General features: G+C 43.3%; 1 protein-coding gene across 2 annotated transcripts in view; it reads right to left on the reverse strand.

Annotated features, from left to right (window-relative positions):
• Positions 1-6,812, reverse strand: part of Usp32 (ubiquitin specific peptidase 32) — a 166,860-nt gene extending 160,048 nt beyond the window's left edge. For both annotated transcript variants that reach the window (XM_005393962.2, XM_013519383.1), the window contains exon 1: positions 6,540-6,812. In XM_005393962.2, coding sequence (XP_005394019.1) covers positions 6,540-6,597 — 58 coding nt within the window. In that variant the 5' untranslated portion in view covers positions 6,598-6,812. The remainder of the gene's footprint in view (positions 1-6,539) is intronic.
• Between the last annotated feature and the right edge of the window lie 12,230 nt (positions 6,813-19,042).

The raw sequence follows: 19,042 nt of genomic DNA on the forward strand, positions 1-19,042 counted from the left end.
ATTTTCAGTCCTCCTGCCTCAGCTTCACAGTGTTGAGATTACAAATGTGTGCCACCACACCCAGCTTAGTTTTGCTATTAATAACTCCCAGTGCCAAGGACTACAAGAAACATTATAGCAACGTGCTTTGGACTGGCTTTCTGGTTTTGGTTTTGGTTTTTGTTGTTGTTGTTGCTGTTTTGAGACAGGGTCTCACTATGTAGTTCAAACTGGTCTTGAACTCACTATGTAGCCCAGGCTGGCTTCAAACTCACAGTGATCCTCCTGCCTCAGCCTCCCAAGTGCCGGGATTACAGGTATGTACCACTACACCTGGCGATAGCAAGTTTCTAAAGTATCAATTTCCCTGACTGTCATACACAAGACAGTGATAAATTTGAGAATTCCCTAAATAGTCTTATGTTAATAAGGATTAAGCCCCTATTAAAGGGAGATGGTAAGGAAAGGCCTTCAATACTGGTCAGTTTAGAATAAGTTTCCAACTAAAACAGTAAATACTCAAAATATAACTTTTATCAGGCTTTCATGGCAATAATTAGCTATTCACTACTAACTTCCAAGAGCCCTTTATTACCAATGAGAGGAATAAGAGCACTTATTGGCATGCAGAAAAGAGACAGGATAACTCAATTTAAAGAAAAACATCACACACAAAAAAAACAAAAACAAACAAACAAAAATATCGTGAGGCACAAACGCAAAAGCAGAAGCATAAATAAGCCCTGAAAAAGAAAAGCCATACTACCTAAAGATAGCTAGGGAAGAACTGTCAGTCCCACCTTTGTCTTTTCAGTACCAGCACCAAGCCACACCAACTTTTAATTCATAAATAAGATTACCCCATTACCACAGCTGTGGAACAATAAAGCTTCTAATCCAAACTGTCAGCCTTAATCTCTAGTACTCAAAAAACAGCAGATTTTCTTCCATCACAGCAAGAACAATAATCACTTCTCTAACTTTCCATGTGATCTAGCATATAATCAAGTGCCAAAAATCTTCCCTTTCTCCTCCTGAGAAAATATCTAGCTACTGGTTGAGCATCACAATCCCAATGCTAGGTTGCGCATCTTTTTGGAAGACAACCCGAAGCGCTATTCCTCTAAGTCTCACTAGGCACAAAGACATCAATGAACAACAAAAATGAGTTGGGCGTGGCGGCGCACGCCTGTAATCCCAGCACTTGGGAGGCTGAGGCAGGAGGATCCTTGCTAGTTCGAGACCAGCTTGGGCTATAAAGTGAGCTCAAGGTCAGCCTGAACTGCATAGCAAGACCCTGTCTCAAAAAGACAAAAAAAAAGAACAACAAAAATGAAACAACAGCTGCCCAGTCTGGTAAATGGGGATATATCACTAACCAACAAGTGATGATGCCACCTCATTCTGCCTATCTTCCAAAAGCCAGGGTTCATCAGTGTATTTTGGTTACTGATAGTCCAAATGGAGATTATGAATAACGGTACTTCTATAACTGCTTAGGTAACTACATAAAAAGAAGACTAATTTAAAATTCTCCCATTTTTCTCCTTTACAAATAGTAAGACCAGGCTAGTTATTAACTCAAGAGAGTTTACTCATGAATTTAACAAATTTAGATGAAGAAAAGTAAGTGCTTTTACAAGAGAACAGTGTTTCACTGAAAGGTTACCAACTGTGAAATTCAGTTTCCATTTACACAATGATATACAAAGCTAACATCACACGACAGTAGTGAATAAGATAAGTTAAATTATAATATTAATACTTGGTGAACAAAATCTTAGTTGGAGAATCAATGTTTTAGAGCTTCTTAGGATTACTGAATAAGTAAAATAAAAAGTCCTGGAATTTTCAACTATTACATGCGTAATTATTCCATCAGCATACAAATAACCTACAAGACACTAGGAAATTAAATTCTTTAACATACAATTATTGAGCACACTATAAAATTGCTAGAGGGATTTCCAAGCCATCAAAGACCCACAAACACTGCATTCCTATTACACTTCCTTCTAAAGCACTGGGGTTCTTAATGTACCTTACATCAATCATTTATAAGTGATACAGATACAAAGATAACTACTTTTCAAAAATTATGTACATTATTAAATATACTCAAAGTACAACTACAGGATTGGTGATATAGCTTAGTAGCACAGCACCTGCCGTCCACGCATATTGTCTGGGATCAAATCCCAGCACTGCCAAAAAAGAAAAAAAAAAAAGAAAAAGAAAAAGAAACCAGAAGCCAGCCAAGGTGGTGCCCGCCTGTAACCCTAACACTCGGGAGGTTGATGCACAAGGCCTGCCTCTACTACATACTACATACAAAGTTCAAAGCTGGCCTCAGCTACATAATGAGACCCTGTTGGGGAGGGGAAGGGTGGGGAGGGGAGGAGTGAGGGGAGGCAAGAAAGGGAGGTGAGGGGAGAGGAGGGGGCAGGGGCGCGGGGAGGAGAGAAGAGAACAGAAGAGAACAGAAGAGGACTAAGGTCTAGCATTGTATTGCCACCCTTTATGGACAGTCTTGTATATACCATGAGGCATATAATTTCAGTGGAGATCACTGACCCAGGGTCTTGCTTACATCTCTTCTGTTCCCAATTTAAAACAAGAGCTCAGTAAGAAAGTGCTGAATGAAGAAAGGAACACTTAAAGGAACACTTTCTTATATACTATATAGTTCACCAGCCCACTACTTCACCTAATATTACTTATCAGTCCAATTATTTAGATGACCAAAAATTGCACATTTTTTTCATTAATTTTATAAGATATTATAACAGTAAATATAAAAATGGCATCCCAGCATTTGGGAGGCTGAGGCAGGAGAATCACCAAGAGTTTGAAGCCAGCCTGGGCTACTACATAAGTGAGTTTGAGGACAGCCTGCACTACATAGTGAGACCCCGTCTCAAAAAAAAAAATTTTTTTTTTTAGCCGGGTGTGGTGGCGCACGCCTGTAATCCCAGCACTTGGGAGGCTGAGACAGGAGGATCGTTGTGAGTTCAAGACCAGCCTGGGCTACAAAGTGAGCTCAAGGCCAGTCTGAACTGCAGAAGCAGAGCCTGTCTAAAAAAAAAAAAAAAAAAAAGAACCATTTCAGTTTAGCCAATTCTTACACACACATACACAAAAAAGGTATATTATCTGTTTCCAGAAAGATGAGAGGAACGAAAGAAGAACAGGGAAAAAGAGTAACCAGAGATCTTTAAGGTTTGACTTCTGACATGCTTAGCTATAACACATCTTGGGGTTTTTTTTGTTTTGTTTTGTTTTGTTTTGTACTGGGAATCGAACTCAGGACCTTGCGCTTGCCAGGCAGGCACTTGTGCCACTGAGCTATATCCCCGGCCTACAACACATCTTTCACGCTATATTTTTTGCTTTTTTGTTTTTTGGAGTTTTTTTGTCTTTTTGAGACAGAGTTTCACTATACAATTCAGGATGGTCTTGAACTCACTTTGTAGCCCCGGCTGGCCTCAACCTCACAGTGATCCTCTGTGCACCACCACACCCGACCATTCGCATAACATTTTCTAAATGCTGTACTCTAATAACATATTTTTAAGCATACACACAAGTTAAATATTGGGGATATGGCTCTGTGGGAGAGCACTTGGCTAGCATGTGCAAGGTCCTAGGATCAAGCCCCAGTACTTAAAAAAAAAAACTATAAACACAGATGTAGTCAAGAGGTAAAATTCTCAGTATCAATGAAGTGTAACAGGCATACTCCCCCAGAAAACACCTGTACTCTAAACAAGGGTCAAGCCTTCCCTTCTGATCTACTGAAGATATGTGAGAGACAGATACAAGCCAAAAATAAGGAAACCATTAAGGTTTATGTAACTGACAGTCTTGCCAAAATAGGTTGCAAGCCCAATATTCCTAATTTCCAAAGCTTCTAAAATGTAAATGAGTCACAAGGTTGCCCTTTCACTTAGGTCCAGTGTTATCTGTCACTAACACAACACTTCAGGGCTAATGCCCCATTCTGTAAGATAAACTGCCTTCAATTCCACGTTTGTTTGTGGTCACATCAGACTCTCTTTTAAATACTACCTAATTGTGAACATAGTACACAGGGCTCCATAATTTTAATTAAAGCTGAAAAAGCAAATATTTCAGTAGTTTTATCACGTTCATTTTGTTTGTATGATGATTCATGTAACACACAAAGGAGTAATATGTCAAATCCTATCCACCTCACCCCATTCACTTTATACAATATAAACAAGTAAGTAAAACTAACTGATACAGGTTTAGTACCTATTATTCAAGTAGCCCAAAAAGGCTCAACACATTTTTTACTTCCATTAAAAAGTTTTTTCAAGCCTGGTGTGGTGGTGTTCACACCTTAGTCCTCACTACTTGGGAGGCAAGACCAGAAAGATACCCTCAGCAACAAACTGGGACCATAGTCTCAAAAAAAAAAAAAAAAAAAAAAAGTGAAAGAAATTCTATATTGAAGTCTGATATTTATTTGAGTAAACAGTATCATGTTCAAACGTTATTCAATTTTTTAAAAAGCCTCCTGGTTTACTTTTTGTTTGTTTGTTTGTTTTTCTGGTACTGGGAATCGAACTCACAACCTTGCACTCGCCAGGCAGGCGCTGTGCTGCTGAGCTAAATCCCCAGCCCCCTGGTTTACATTTAGAAATACTATTTTATCAACTTGCCCCTCTGCAGCAAAATGATAAAACAAATGTATTCAAACAAATGCACTGCTACCTCGTCAAACACATATTTTCAATTTTAACAGGCCTACTTCAAGGCAAATTAAAAATCTTTAGTCAAAAACGTATCATTAACTTCATTTATATTTTAAAATGCAAGATCTTAGTTTGATATGAGATTATGCACAGAAGCTGTATATAGTGGCACACACTTGTAATCACAGCACTTGGGAGGCTGAAGCAGATGGATCACAAGTTCAAACCCAGCCTAGACTACATAGCAAGACCCATCTCAAAAAAAAGAAAAAGAATTAAGCAGGCTAGAGTTGGATAAAAGTTTTAGAATGTCTTAATGTCAGGTACATCACGGGTATTCACATCCTCAAATTTAAACACTTCTGAACCTTGAAGTTGTAAATCAGTTTGACTTATGTTCTGTCTCACGCCATGTAAGCCACTGCCTAATTGAGGACAGACCTGTCAGGCTCAACAGCATCCCGGAAATGACTAGCCTACTCGGGCTGGAAATACATCAAGAATTTGGAGTATTTCTCATATTGAGACAGGGAAAAGAGTTCAAGAGAGATTGTGCTTTAAAACAATCATTGCACTGTTCTAAGGGAGGAAAAAAGACATACAAGGCATATATTTGTAATTCTGGGTGTATCCCATATCTCATTATCAGGTGATAGTCTGCTCAATTTAATCCTCTTCTTCCTATATATGAACAAAAATTCACCCGTGAATCATCACTTTGCATGCTACTTTTTAATCTAATTTTCATTTTATACCCTTTGCTATGGCTGGTTTCTTGACTTAGAAACCTGTTAACAATAATGTCTAGCTAGCATCTAATCTGCTTACTGCTTTTCACTTCTTACCAAGAAAATTCATTAACCGTCAAAAAGAAATACAGGCACACACAGATAACACACATTCAAATCCCAGTCGTGAAAAATTAAGTCACATTCCGGCTGTAAACTGTGCGACAGACACTTGCAGTTAGCATGTGCTTTCGCGATCATGGACAGCGGTATCAAAGTGGTAGGGGGTTGGGGCTGTTAACGAATCAGAGCCAATAGCAGCGAGCGAGGACTGGCAGCAAGGCCAGTCTCTAAAGGGAGCTAGAACACTATCACAATGCTGGATTTCCGAATGCCATTTTATGGGAGGGAGTGATCCGAACTGGGAATCAAGTACAGCAAAATCCTCTGGTCCACGTCTGCGGTGATGAAACCCAAGACGAGGTCTCGTGGCAACACCAGCTGTCCAGCCTCATCTCACCTCAGACACAACTTCATTTCAGGTCGTTCTTATCAAAGTCAGCACCTCAAAGGGTGAGGGGTGGCAGGGTGGGATGGTCACAGCCCTCCACAGACTGGAAAAGGCCTTCGGAAAAAAGCAGATAGGAAGGGACTTCCAAGAGCGCTTACAGCCGCCTCCTCTCCCTCTTCCAGCCGCGTATGTTAGGAACCAGCTCAGGGTGTTGTTGATTTTTATGAAGGAGTGATATGAGAAAATGGCAGTGAAGGATGAAGGGGGCTAGACGGGCTGAAGCCCCTCAGGAGAAAGCGGGGAGAGGAGGTCTTCCCTGGACACAAGCAGGATAACAACGCCAGCAGACAGGGACGGCCGGGTCGCCGCCTTAGACCCCTCTCTCGGGGAGAGCTTCGCCCGCTTCGACACGGTCCCAATCCCCAAACACCGCCTACCACCGACCTCCCTTCTGCCCCCTACCAGGGTCCCCGCCGCCGACCGGCCGGCCTCCCCTTCCGCCTCGGCGCCCCGCGCCCGCCACCCCGTCCCCCCGCGGCCACCCAGCCCCAGGCAGCCCGCCGCCCGCCTCCCCGGCCGCTCGCCCAGACCCCTCCCCCTCACCTCTCCTCAGCGCCTCCTCGTAGCTGAGGAATCCGATCCGTGACTCCTTGGCGCCCATGCTCCCCTCATCCCTCGGCTGGGGGTCGGAGCCTGACCCTGCCCCCACCCCCTCTCGCCTTGTCCTCGGCGTCCCCGGCTGTCGGTGCCGGCGTCCCCCGACCCCCTCCTCCCCCAACACTAACAAGTGCGGCTTCTGCCCCGGCGGCTCCTCCCGGCCGCCGCCACCGCCTCCATGGCGAATCACGTGACCCGCTCCCACCCCGCCCCCTTCCCCTCCCTCCTACTCCGCCCTTCTTTCTCCTCCCTTCCTTTCCGTCCTCACGCCCTCTTCCCTCCCCTCGCCACCCCTCTTCCGCCAGCCCCACCGAGGGTCACCTGACCCCAGGCCCGGGACTGTTCCGGGTAATGGCCGCCCAGGGCCACACTCCGCCCCGCCCCACGTTAACCGCGCGCAGGAGCGCGGGGGCGGAGCCTCATCCGCTTACGTAACGCGTCATCCCGCCTGCCCGCCAATCCCAGGCCGTAAGGCCCGCGGGGGGCGCCTCCGCCCGCGAAAGAAGACAGTAACTTCCGGGACGTTTGAGGCCTGCGCCTCCGGCCCCAAGGGGGCGGGGCCCGCGGACGGTTGGTGCAGCCCGGCGGAGACCCGCCTTAGACTGCGAGCGGGCTGAATGTTAAGGGTCCGGGTTTGAGGGCTGAGGAAGGAGTGGGCCGGCTGGGAATTCCTAACGTTATGGGGACGTTTGATAGAGGAAGTTGTGAAAGAGAAGAAGCGTCCCAAGACTTCCCCGTGACGAAAGAATTCTTACCCTGGCGGGGAGATCCCTAAGGAAAGCGAAACTTGTCGTGAAGTTGAGAACGTCGTCCCCCACCCTCGGGCTTTCCTTGCTTCGGCCGCCTCGGCGCCCAGGCTGCCTCCTTCTTGCACAAGTTGTTTGGGAACTTCTCTGCCAAAGGATAATCTTGCTCCGTTGCAAGAACTGCCTCCCTCCACAGATAGGACAGTGAAGGCGGAAGTAACCTATTTTTTAATTGTGGTAAAAGCGGGAACATTTTAATCGTTTTAACTGTCTTAAAGTGACAGTGCCGTGGCATTAAGGGCGTTTACGTCCTTGGGCAACCGTGATCTCATCTCTGCAGAACTTTCCCAACCTTGCAGAAGTGAAACTGTCCCCCAGTAACTGTTTCCCCTTGTCCCCCCGTTCGTGGCAACAGCTCCTGCTTTGTCTCTTAATTTGACTACTGAAGCTTTTCCTATAAGCGGAACTGTATTTCCCCTCTGTGACCGGCTTGTGTCGTTAGCGTGTTTCCCAGGCTCAGCGTGCGCCGGGATGCATCTCGCTTTCCCGGATGTACCGTGGCTCAGCACCTCCGCTTCTGCGCGTGTACCCAGTTACTTCAGATGGACACGAACAGCTTCTTTGTCCACCGCGTTTACAGGAGCGTGACGCACAGTAGCCAAGGGTTAACCCAAGTGCCCGGCATGAGTAAACAAAATGTCGTACATCAGTTTGATGGAATATTTATTTTTCATTTCCTTGAACTTTAACTCCCCTTCATTTTCGTTAATCTTCACCCTGAAAGTCACAGTATAAAGCTTGTGGATAAGGAAAGAACATTGAAAAATAACCACTTGGATTAGATTAGATTGGATTAGAGTCAAGGTGCCAATTAGGTATTTCAGGGCCTGCAAAAGGATTTTAGTTCCTAAAGCCAACAGATTCTCCTAGGCCGTGCCAGGAGAAGGTAGTACTCTTGTTTCGCTACTCACCTTTCCTGGCAGACCAGATCAGCAGCGTTGCATTAGTCACAGTGCTGCCCTTTCCAGTTCACTGTGAGGCACTTAATTTTAAGACCACAGATTAGTTGCCTTACAGCAAGGCTGTGAATCAAGGAGATGGGAATGTATTTCAAAGCCTTTAATTTCCAGATCTTTACTTCGGGGTAGACGGCCTTCTTCAGACAAAACAATTCAGTCATCTTCAGCCTGAATAGTCGAGTTCTGAGTTGAGATTATTATAATTAATGGACGTCAGTCCACAAAACATGTGCAGCTCTAAAGGAAAGACTCTCAAGAGTTAACTTTCAAAATACTGTGGTGGTCACTGCTGTCCTAAACAATCAGTACCTAAAGATGACACCCCACTCACAAAGGATAGGGGTGGATGTTTAGTTACACAGTTGATTTAGTTTGGAGTTTTCTGTGGGGGTTTTTTTGGAGACAGAGGTCTCACTCCATAGTTCAAGCTGGTCTTGAACTCACTATGTAGCCTAGGCTGGCCTCAAACTCACAGCGACCCTCCTGCCTCAGACTCCAAAGTGGTAGGATTACAGGTGTGTGCCACCAAGCCAGGCTTCATTAGTGCTGAAACCAAATTATTTTCTTTGTGGCACTTGCCCCACTTGAAAGATGGGGCTGGTGTTAAAAATTATTTCAGAAGCTAAATTATTACCAAATACTCAGAAAAGAATAGAATAAAAACACACAGGAACTTTTAAAATTTTTTCTTTAAGTTTCAGGCCTGACTTCCCCTATAACCATAAAAATTTTCAGTCCATCACAGATTTTATCATGGGTTAAACCCTTCTAAAAATTGTGAGTTGATAGCAAGCTAAACTACAAAATACTACCTCTTCTTTGTCTGAGTTAAATTAAGCATATTATTGAAGGCAGTGAGGCAGACAGTTATGTCTGATGGGAATTTTAAATGTTAAGCTTGGATCAAAACCTTCCTTTTGGTTTATATCACACAGCATCAGGCATTCAGATGTTAAACATCCGTCTATAACTTAAAATTGATACAGTACTTAAATTTGATGATGTAGAAAATCTAAAGTCTACTCATCTTGCTGAAAGGAATTCCATTAATCATTTACTTTGTTCAGTTTCACTAAATCCATTGACCAGTTGGCCAACCAACTCACTTTAAACATTAGGTGATACTTAGGAAACCACTGCTTTAACTATAATTGCGTAACTATGAAAGAGTTGTCCATACAGATATTTAAAGCATGGCAGATTGGTATGTAATTTCTACTTCCAGTTGAGCAACCCAAATGACAGTGTTCCTCAGTTTGGACTCCCAGAGAAATGACATAAGGTAGGACAGTCATTTCAGTACTTGCCAAAGCAGTTTAGCTAAGCTAGAGATAGACTAAAATAATAAAGGGTGGAACAGCACCTGATCTATGTATAACCTAATTGCTACAGTGAGGCCAATACTCTGTGAAGCATAACTATACAATAATTTATTTCCCATTACTGTGGACTTGTTACCTTATAGTGACACAAAATGAAGATGTAGTCATTTGTGTTACATTTTTGTTTACATTAGAACATTTATTTATGGGGGGCCTTTTTTTTTTTTTTTTGGTCTTTTTGAGGCAGTGTCTCACTGTGCAGTTCAGGCTGATCTCGAACTCCTCCTGCCTCAGCCTCCCGAGGCCCTAGGGCTTTTTTTTAACTTTGCATTTTGAGATAAGGTATCACTAAATTGCCCAAGCGGGGCTGCAATTTGGCAGTCCTCTAGTCTCAGCCTCCCACTGTTTATAGGCATGTGCCACCACGCCCAGTTTGTGTTTCTTTCAAATTAGGAGCAGTTTTTTGTTTTTGTTTTTGTACTCAGAATCGAACTCAGGGCCTTGTGCTTGCCAGGCAGGCACTTCTACCTCTGAGCTGTCTTCCCAGCTCTTTCAAATTAATAGTTTCCAAAGGTAAAGAAATGAATCTTACAGCCAGACCACCAGTGGTGGCTTTTTCCTGTTAGCTTCTGAAAAGTCAAGTAGCTTCCTGTTAAGTCTTCCTCTGATCTTAATCCTTCTTCTGTGGCAGCCAGATTGTATTCTTAGACAGGTCCTTTCCAGAAAAACACAAACTACATGCTTGAAAATAAATATATCAGTTATATTCTAATTGACAATTAAAACACATAGAGTTAGGGCTGGGGATTTAGCTCAGTGGCACAGCGCCTGCCTGGCAAGTGCAAGGTCGTGAGTTCGATTCCCGGTACTGGAAAAAAAAAACAAAAAATATTTTAAAAAAAATTTTTTTAAAGAAAACACATAGAGTAACCTACATAGGTTGAATGCATACCAGTGGTAGCGAGTCTATGGCATGGGTGTTACTTGTCTTTTAAGATGAAAGATGTAAAAAAAAAAAAAAAAGATGAAAGATGTAGCTGGGCTTGGTGGTGCATGCCTGTAATCCCAGCACTCGAGAGGCTGAGGCAGGAGAATCGTTGGGTGTTTGAGACCAGCCTGGGCTATAAAGTGAGCTCAAGGCCTTCATGAACTGCATAGCCAGACGCTATCTCAGAAAGACAAAAAAAAAAAAAAAGATGAAAGATGTTAATGTATGAGTTGTTTTTTCTAAACTAAATCCTCAGTATTCAGGCTTAAGTGTACTGTTGGTGTTTTCCAATAAACAAGTGGGTTTGGGGCTGCAGTTTGGGCATTCATCTCTAAAAGGTTCACCATCACTGGGTAGGCTGTATCTTATTTCAGTTTTTAGGTCACATATAATTTTGTCATCTGAAGTCCATCTTATCATTTTAATATGCCAACTCTAGCTGTGTGCATTTGACTGTGATTTTTTCATCTTATAGATGAAAAATTTAAACTCAGTTTTAGCCCTTTTACAGTTCTTAAAATATATCATATATATATACATTATATATATATAATATCTTATTATCTCTTGGAATGTACATTTTCTAGCCAGCTCAAAACTGATTTCGTTTGTTTTTGAGATGGAGTCTTACCCAGGCTAGTCTCAAACTCGTGGGCTCAAGTGATCCTCCCAATTTGATCTCCCAAAGTACCTAGGACTACCAAAATGTCAGATTGTTTTTAATTCAGACTCCATTTTTTTTCCCTATCAATGTGATGCTTCTATTTCCCGTCTCTCACTGAACTACTAGTCTGCTGTTCTACTAACTCTCCATTCCAAGACTCTGCTTCCTGTTTGATTAGTAACTCTTTTAATACTCAAGAATATCCTGATGTTCAAAATTTTGAGACAGATACACCTATATATGGGTATGTGTTTGTGTATTTTTTGTTTTTGTTTTTGTTTTTTTGTTTGTTTGTTTTTCTGGTACTGGGAATCAGAACTCACGACCTTGAGCTTGCCAGGCAGGCGCTGTGCCATTGAGCTAAATCCCCAGCCCCTATATTTATTTTTTGGTACTGGGAATTGAACTCAGGACCTCATGCTTGCCAGGAGCTACATCCCCAGCCCCAATATATGGGTCTTTAATAGCCAATACTTATAGCAATAATTTTTTTTTTTTGGTACCAGAAATCGAACTCATGAACTTGCCAGGCAAGCGCTTGTGCCACTGAGCTATATCCCCGGCCCCTTATAGCAATAATTTCAAACCTCTCAGGGATTTACAATGGAGGTGATGATGGGGTAAATCATTGGAGTCTTTCTTTGTTTTTGAGTTTGTTTTTCAGTCTTTAAAGAAGTTAGGAAATGAAGCTACACAGTATGTGATTAGCATTCCAGATTTAGGTAAATATGTGCTTGGTGATACTGATCTAACAACATCTTTTTAAAATCTGAATATTGCTGGGCATGGTGCCACGTGTAATCCCAACACCTAGGAAGCTGAGGCAAGAGGATCACAATTGTCCTGAGTTTCCCAGCCTGCGATACATAGTGAGTTCAAGGCCAGTGTAAACTACATAGAGAGATCCTGTCTCAAAAAAATGTTTTTAATTTAATTTAATCCCAATATTGTCAGGTATAGTGGCACACACCTGTAATCCCAGCACTTGGGAGGCTGAGGCAAGAAGATTTCCTTGAGGCCAGCCTGGGCTACAGATTGAGCTCAAGCTTGTCTGAACTACATGGCAAGACCCTGTCTTTAAAAAAATCCTGATATTTTCTTCCAAATGGATTTAAAAATTATAAAGTAGGTTTGGATAAGAGTTTTTCTTTGCAACTCTTTTCAATCACTGGTACTCTGGTAGACGGGTGGGATCAGAGACTCAGATGTGTGTTCCTTAGAAAGAGGAAGGAAATTCACATAGAGATGAGGAAGTTGGCAAGTCTCATACCTATTTAGAATTTTCCCATTGCCCTAACATTTAGTATAAATATTGGAAATAGCTTATTGTAATATTTATAAATTTTCCACGTTAGACCTTAGGAAACACAAAGAAGAATTTAAAAAGCAAATCTCTGGGAAATACCAGGAAAAAGATAAACACAGGATGTTATGGGAACCCAGAACAGGAAGAGGATTTAGCCCAAACCAAAGAGTGGGATAAGGGAGGGAGGCTGGGAGACATAAGGATAAATAAAAAAGAAACCATTCATTCATGCCAACCAGTCCAACGTACCTACTGTGCTCTAGGCAACTGAAGATACAGAAAAATACAGGCAGTAAGTACTGCACTCTCAGAGAACTTACATTCTAACAAGGATATAAAGACGAAAAAATAAAATGTCAGTAGTTCTATAGAGAAAAATTGCAGAGGAAAAATTGCAAAGTAAGTTTTTTACTTTATTTTATTTTATTTATTTATTTAGTCTTTTTGAGGCAGGGTCTCACTATGCAGTTCAGCTTGGCCTTGAGCTCACTTTGTAGCCCAGGCTGGTCTCAAACTCGCAACGATCCTCCTGCCTCAGCCTCCCTAGTGCTGGGATAACAAACGTGCACCGCCATGCCCAGCAATGGAAGAATTTCTGAGAAAAAGTAGTAACTGGTAAAATTAAGATAGCTCCATGGTTTCAAATTATTGTAGAATCTGTATAACTGGCTAGAGATAATGGCACACATCTGTGATCCCAGGACTCTGGGAAGCTGAGGCAGGAGGATCATAAATTCTAGCCCAGCCTGGGCAATTTCCTGACATACTGAGAGACCCTGAGTTTACCTATAGGAAAGAAGCAACAATATATGAAACTGACTTTCAAATGGTTCAGGGTGGGAAAAAAAATATTTTTTTCAACACACACACATGCACATACGTATTTCTGTGAATATGAACACGTATATATTTCTAGAGCTTATTTCCCCTCCCCTAGACCCCAGCTAGAACATTGTGACTACTTCAGTGGTGAGGGCCCAGATGTCTACAGGTGTCTAGGAGAAGACATGTCCCATTTCCTGAAAGACTAGTTCTACCACAGATCCTTCTTTGAGAGGAGAAATTTGGACAAACTGAAACACAGCTTTCCAGTGCTCCTTGAATTAACTGCCCGCCATTCTCAGGCATCCTGACTCTTCCTTAGGTTTGCGGAGAACCTGGAGGCGCAGCGTACACCTCCTTATAACGGCCTCCTTATAATGAAGAAGACTGAGATTAGCCCCTCCGGAGGCACCGGCACTGTGCTCCCAGAGGACACATTCTAAAAATAACGGCTGCTGAGAAGCAACCCTCTCAGGTTTCCAGTTTGAAAAGGACACTTAAATAAAAGGTGGGTCTTTTTTACCAATAGCTAGTGTCACAACCCCCAAACAAGCAAGGAACAGTCCCTACTAAAAGTCTCATTTTAGAAACTATTCCTACCTGATGGCTGATTAATAAATGTATTCATAAGCAGCATATATACCATTTTATTCTTTCAAAGATGGTTATTCTGAAATCCTTAGGCCAACAATAGAGGTATTAGCAGCTAAAAAGAAGTAGTTAGCCATACCAAGGACATTGAAGGAGTTCATTTTATAAGAGATATATAGTCAAAGCAAATACACCTAAACAATTGAATAATGACTGCTAGCACTTATTAAATTCTTAAACATGAAGTCACTTGTTTAAGGGATTTTCCGTATATTATTAAAGTATTTGATCCTCACAATGACCTTTGAGATATGTTATTATTATTGTCTCCTTTTCACAAATAAAGAATATTGAGCCAGGCATGGTGGCACAGGCCTGTAATCCCAGCACTAAGGAGGCTGAGGCAGGAGGATCTTTGCAAGTTCAACCAGCCTGGGGTACAAAAAGAGCTCAAGGCCAGCCTGAAATGCATAGTGAGACCCTGTCTCAAAAAGACAAAAAAAAAAAAAAAAAACTGTATCTATACTATGTGTTGGGGAAAAAACATCAACTGAAACAACTACTGCTTTGTGAGTTATTTTTCTTTAGTGAGAATGTTGGCAAGCTTTCACCACACATATAGTGACCACCTATTCTTTATTAAATTGGTCTCATTCCTCTTTTTTTTTTTTTTTTTGGTTTGTTTGTTTTTTTTTCCAGTACCAGGAATCGAATTCACGACCTTGCACTTGCCAGGCAGGTGCTGTGCCACTGAGCTAAATCCCCAGCCCCTTGTTCCTCTTGATGAGTATGACTAGATACCTTTCTGTCCATTAGATTCATAGATCAAGGAGTTGATAAATTCTTTAGAAAAAATCAAAATCACTCAGGCCTTTCCTTCAGATCCTAGAAGTAACATGCTTAAATTTAAATAACTTCATTCAGTAATTCACTTATGCACCAAACATTTGTTGAGTGACCCTTTTGTTTAAGAAATTGGAGTGTGAATGGGATGTGGTGGCACAAGGCTGTTATCCTAGCACTCAGGAAGCTGAGGCAGGAGGATTGCTGAGAGTTCGAGGTCAGCCTGGACTACATAGTGAATTCAAAGCCAGCCTGAATTATATAGTGAGAGCCTGTCTCAAAAAAACAAAAAAAAAGGAAAAAAAAGCAAACAAGCAAGCAAAAAATTAGAGTGTGAAATATAATCTGAACCAGCTTGTTGGCCCAGAAAAGGCCTCCTAACGTGGACACTATTCTTGGCACAGTCATCCTTGTTGAGGAACTTTTAGGTTTATAAACTCCATTTTGTCAAGTTAATCAGTTTCTCAAATACTGGCTTAGAGGAACCAAACCACAAAGAAGCAGAACATGTTTGTTTCTGAGTATGATGGAATTAAAAGAGGTCATACTTATTATTCTGCCATATACAACTAGAAAGCTAAACAAAAATATGTAAAACAACTGTTTTTAGACATTGGGCAATAGGCAGTGCAGAAATGACATCAATGAAAGGAGGAAAAAAAAGAGGCAAGTTCCGCAGTTGTCCTGGCTTTCTGTTTCAGGCACATTCTAGAAATGTTCATAAAATCAGAACATGCAGTATCACTGAGCTGGGGACACAGTGACTGGAGTTCATGGACGCCGAAATAGATGGAAGTTGCTACACAGAATTCCAGAAAGAGCTACAAAAATCTGCATAAGACTTTGTCTCTGCTGAATATTAATGTGTCCATACATAGAGTTAAAGTTCAGGAGGCTGAACAAAGAGCAAATGAAGACGTAACGGAGGCCGGGCGTGGTGGTGCACGCCTGTAATCCCAGCACTTGGAGGCTGAGGCAGGAGGATCATTGTGAGTTTGAGACCCGCCTAGGCTACAAAGTGAGCTCAAGGCCAGCCTGAACTGCATAGCGAGACCCTGTCTCAAAAAAGACCAAAAAAAAGTGACATAACTGAACAGTTCCCAGAGGTCAAACAGGGATGGAAAACATTTGAATGTGACCGATTGGAGTAGAAATACCTCAACGACCACTCAAGAAGTTCAGGAGAGATCACAGAAGAATCAAATCTTACTAACAGGTCTAAACTAGCATGAGAATAAAGTATATGATAGATGTGCTTATCAGAGTTTAAAAACAAGCCTCAAGCCGGGCATGGTGGAACACGTCTGTAATCCCAGCACTTGGGAGGCTGAGGCTGGATAATCGCCTCAGCCTCGAGTTCGAGGTCAACCTGGGCTACATAGTGAGTTCAAGGCCAGCCTAAACTACTACGTAGTGAGACCCTGTCTCAAAATAAAATAAAGCAAACAAACAAAAACCCTCAAAAAATATCAAACTGGGCCAAGGTGGAGAGTAAGTGCCCAGCAGAGAGTGCTTAGCTAGCACAGTTGAGCCCCTGGGTTTGACCTGTAAAGCATAGCTGGTCACTATGATGCACATTATATAAGCCAATCCCCATTGGACAAGCCATTCTGCCTCGTGCTTCCTCCTTGTTTATCCCATATAAACCCTAGACCATCATAGATCAGGGCCCGATATTTTGGGAAGGATTCCAATCAGTGCCCATCAATGTAAAATAAATCTGCCTCTAAATCCTGGGTGTCGTCTCAGTGTTTCTGTTTGCCATTGCATCTGGTGTGTCAGCCGGAAAGACTGACTGTGCTGACCTCTTTGGTCACTGGTCGTGGCCTCTGAGGTCAGAGCACGGACCTCTCCAGGTCCGGATGGGAAGGCACACCCTTGAGATTTCTCGAGTCTCCTCAGAGGAGCGGAGGAGGATTCCTGGCTCCCCACTCAAGCAGCTCACACTGGACCCCAAAGGAAGGAGGCACAATCTGCCTGCCTGCCTGCCTTCCTGCCTGCCTGCCTGATTCCAGTAAGACCCCCAAGGGGCCCCAGTTAGTCAGTCTGTCAGTCCTCCTCAGTTGGAGTAGAAGAAGAGCTTGATCCACTCTTGTTAGTTAAGGCCACCTCCAGGGAACAAGGGTTAGAATGTTTGTTTATTTATTTATGTTTGTCTTTTTGAGACAGGGTCTCATTATGCAGTTCAGGCTGGCCTTGAGCTCACTTTGTAGCCCAGGCTGGTCTCAAACTCACTAGGATCCTCCTGCCTCAGCCTCCTGAGTGCAGGGATTACAGGCATGCGCCACCACGCCCGGCTAAAATGTTTAACCTCTGAGTGCCTGCTAAATGATTGTGTAAGTGGACTGGATAGCGGAAGCAATAGGCTGCTCCCCCTGTGCACCAAGGCTGGGGAGCACTGGTCAAGGTGGCTGACTGGGCCCTCACCTGCAGTTCTGTGGCCATCGACATGGCATAACAGAGGCTTTGTGCCCTCCTTAGCTGAGCTGCACTTAAGTCTCCACAAGGGGCATGGCCAGGTGGGCATCTGAATCTCTCTCTCTTTCTCTGTCTCTCTGAGGGGCACCCACCCTTTGTCTGTTGCACCACTGTTCAAGAGTGCATAACACACGTAGGGAACCAGAAATGGGAATTAATTAGTCAAAACCCACAATCCTTTTTTTTTTTGAGACAGGGTCTCACTATGCAGTTCAAGCTGGCCTTGAGCTCACTTTGTAGCCCAGGCTGGTCTCAAACTCACAACAATCCTCCTGCCTCAGCCTCCCGAGTGCTGGGATTAAAGACATGCGCCACCATGTCCAGCAACAAAGGGATTTTGATAGAGTTAAAAATGAAACCAGGGCTGGGGATTTAGCTCAATGGCAAAGCGCTTGCCTGGCAAGCCCAAGGTCGTGAGTTTGATTCCCGGTACCAGAAGAAAAACAAAACACACAAACAAACAAAAAAATGAAACCAAACCACTCCCTACATGGCAAAGAAAAAAAATGAAAAAGAGGCCCATTCTTCCTGAGAATCCTGCCTTGGCATCCTTGTCAGCTGCCACAGTTGCTGCAGTTTCACCCCCTACTCCCGACTCATCTACTTCTAGCCAATTGAACTGGTTCCAGCTAGCCATTGCCTACATTTGGCCAGAGAGGCCCTCCTTCCAGAACCTTCTGCTTACACACCTATCCTGGTCAGGTGGCGTCATCTAACACCCACCTGAGATGACTGTCAACAATTCCTTCTTTGTTCCACACTTTTTGGTTTTTGTTTTGTTTTGTTTTGGTTTTTTTTTTCTGGTACTAGGAATCGAACTCATGACCTTGCGTTTGCCAAGCAGGTGCTGTGCCGCTGAGCTAAATCCCCAGCCCCTCGTTCCACATTTTAACTGAGGAAAAATTGGACTGTCAGCCCTGATAAATAAGTTGTACCCTGTCAGGCCTGAATAGATAGGACAAACCAAGCTCTATAAAATTGGGGCCCCCAGAGCCCATGGTCATTGCAAAGGTCTGGGGCAAACCTGTGACTTTCCTGGTAGACAAGGGAACAGAACTCTCTGCCTTCAAAAGTTCTCTCTGTCAAGAAGTTACCATCATGGGGGCAACTGCGCCTCTTGCCTCTTGCCCCTTCTGCCAGACACAAACTTACAGCCTGGCAGGGCATCGCCTTCACACCAAGCCAGTCAGCCTCACTTTCATTTAACCCCGCACTTTCACCGAGGCAGATGATGCCTGCATCAGTCTGGGACAGATCCCTGCAATCCTGAAGTGCTGAAAACTCTCCTCCCAGAGGTATGAGCTAAGGACTTACCTCTGGCCTGGTGATAACTGTACCCACACCACCTCACCATGACCCCAGTCGCTATCTGGTGTCATGGAAAGCACAAACAGGCATCCAGCCACACATCAGCCTGATAGACTGTTAATCACCTTGGGCAAGATCTCCGAGCCGTCAACAACGCAGAAAAGATGCCTTCCTCTGCTTGTGAGTTGCACCCACAAGCCCCTTCCACTGGGAAAATCCTGAGACAAAAGGCCAGCTCACTTGGACTCAATTGCCATAAGGGGTTAAAAACTCTCCTAGTATTTTGTCAGGGATGCGCTGATGACAGCTTTGGCTCTGTCACAGTCCCCCAAGCAAACAGTATAGACTACCAAACTACTAAA

This window comes from Chinchilla lanigera, unplaced genomic scaffold, assembly GCF_000276665.1.
Source record: "Chinchilla lanigera isolate Chin_1 unplaced genomic scaffold, ChiLan1.0 scaffold00050, whole genome shotgun sequence".
Lineage (NCBI taxonomy): Eukaryota > Metazoa > Chordata > Mammalia > Rodentia > Chinchillidae > Chinchilla > Chinchilla lanigera.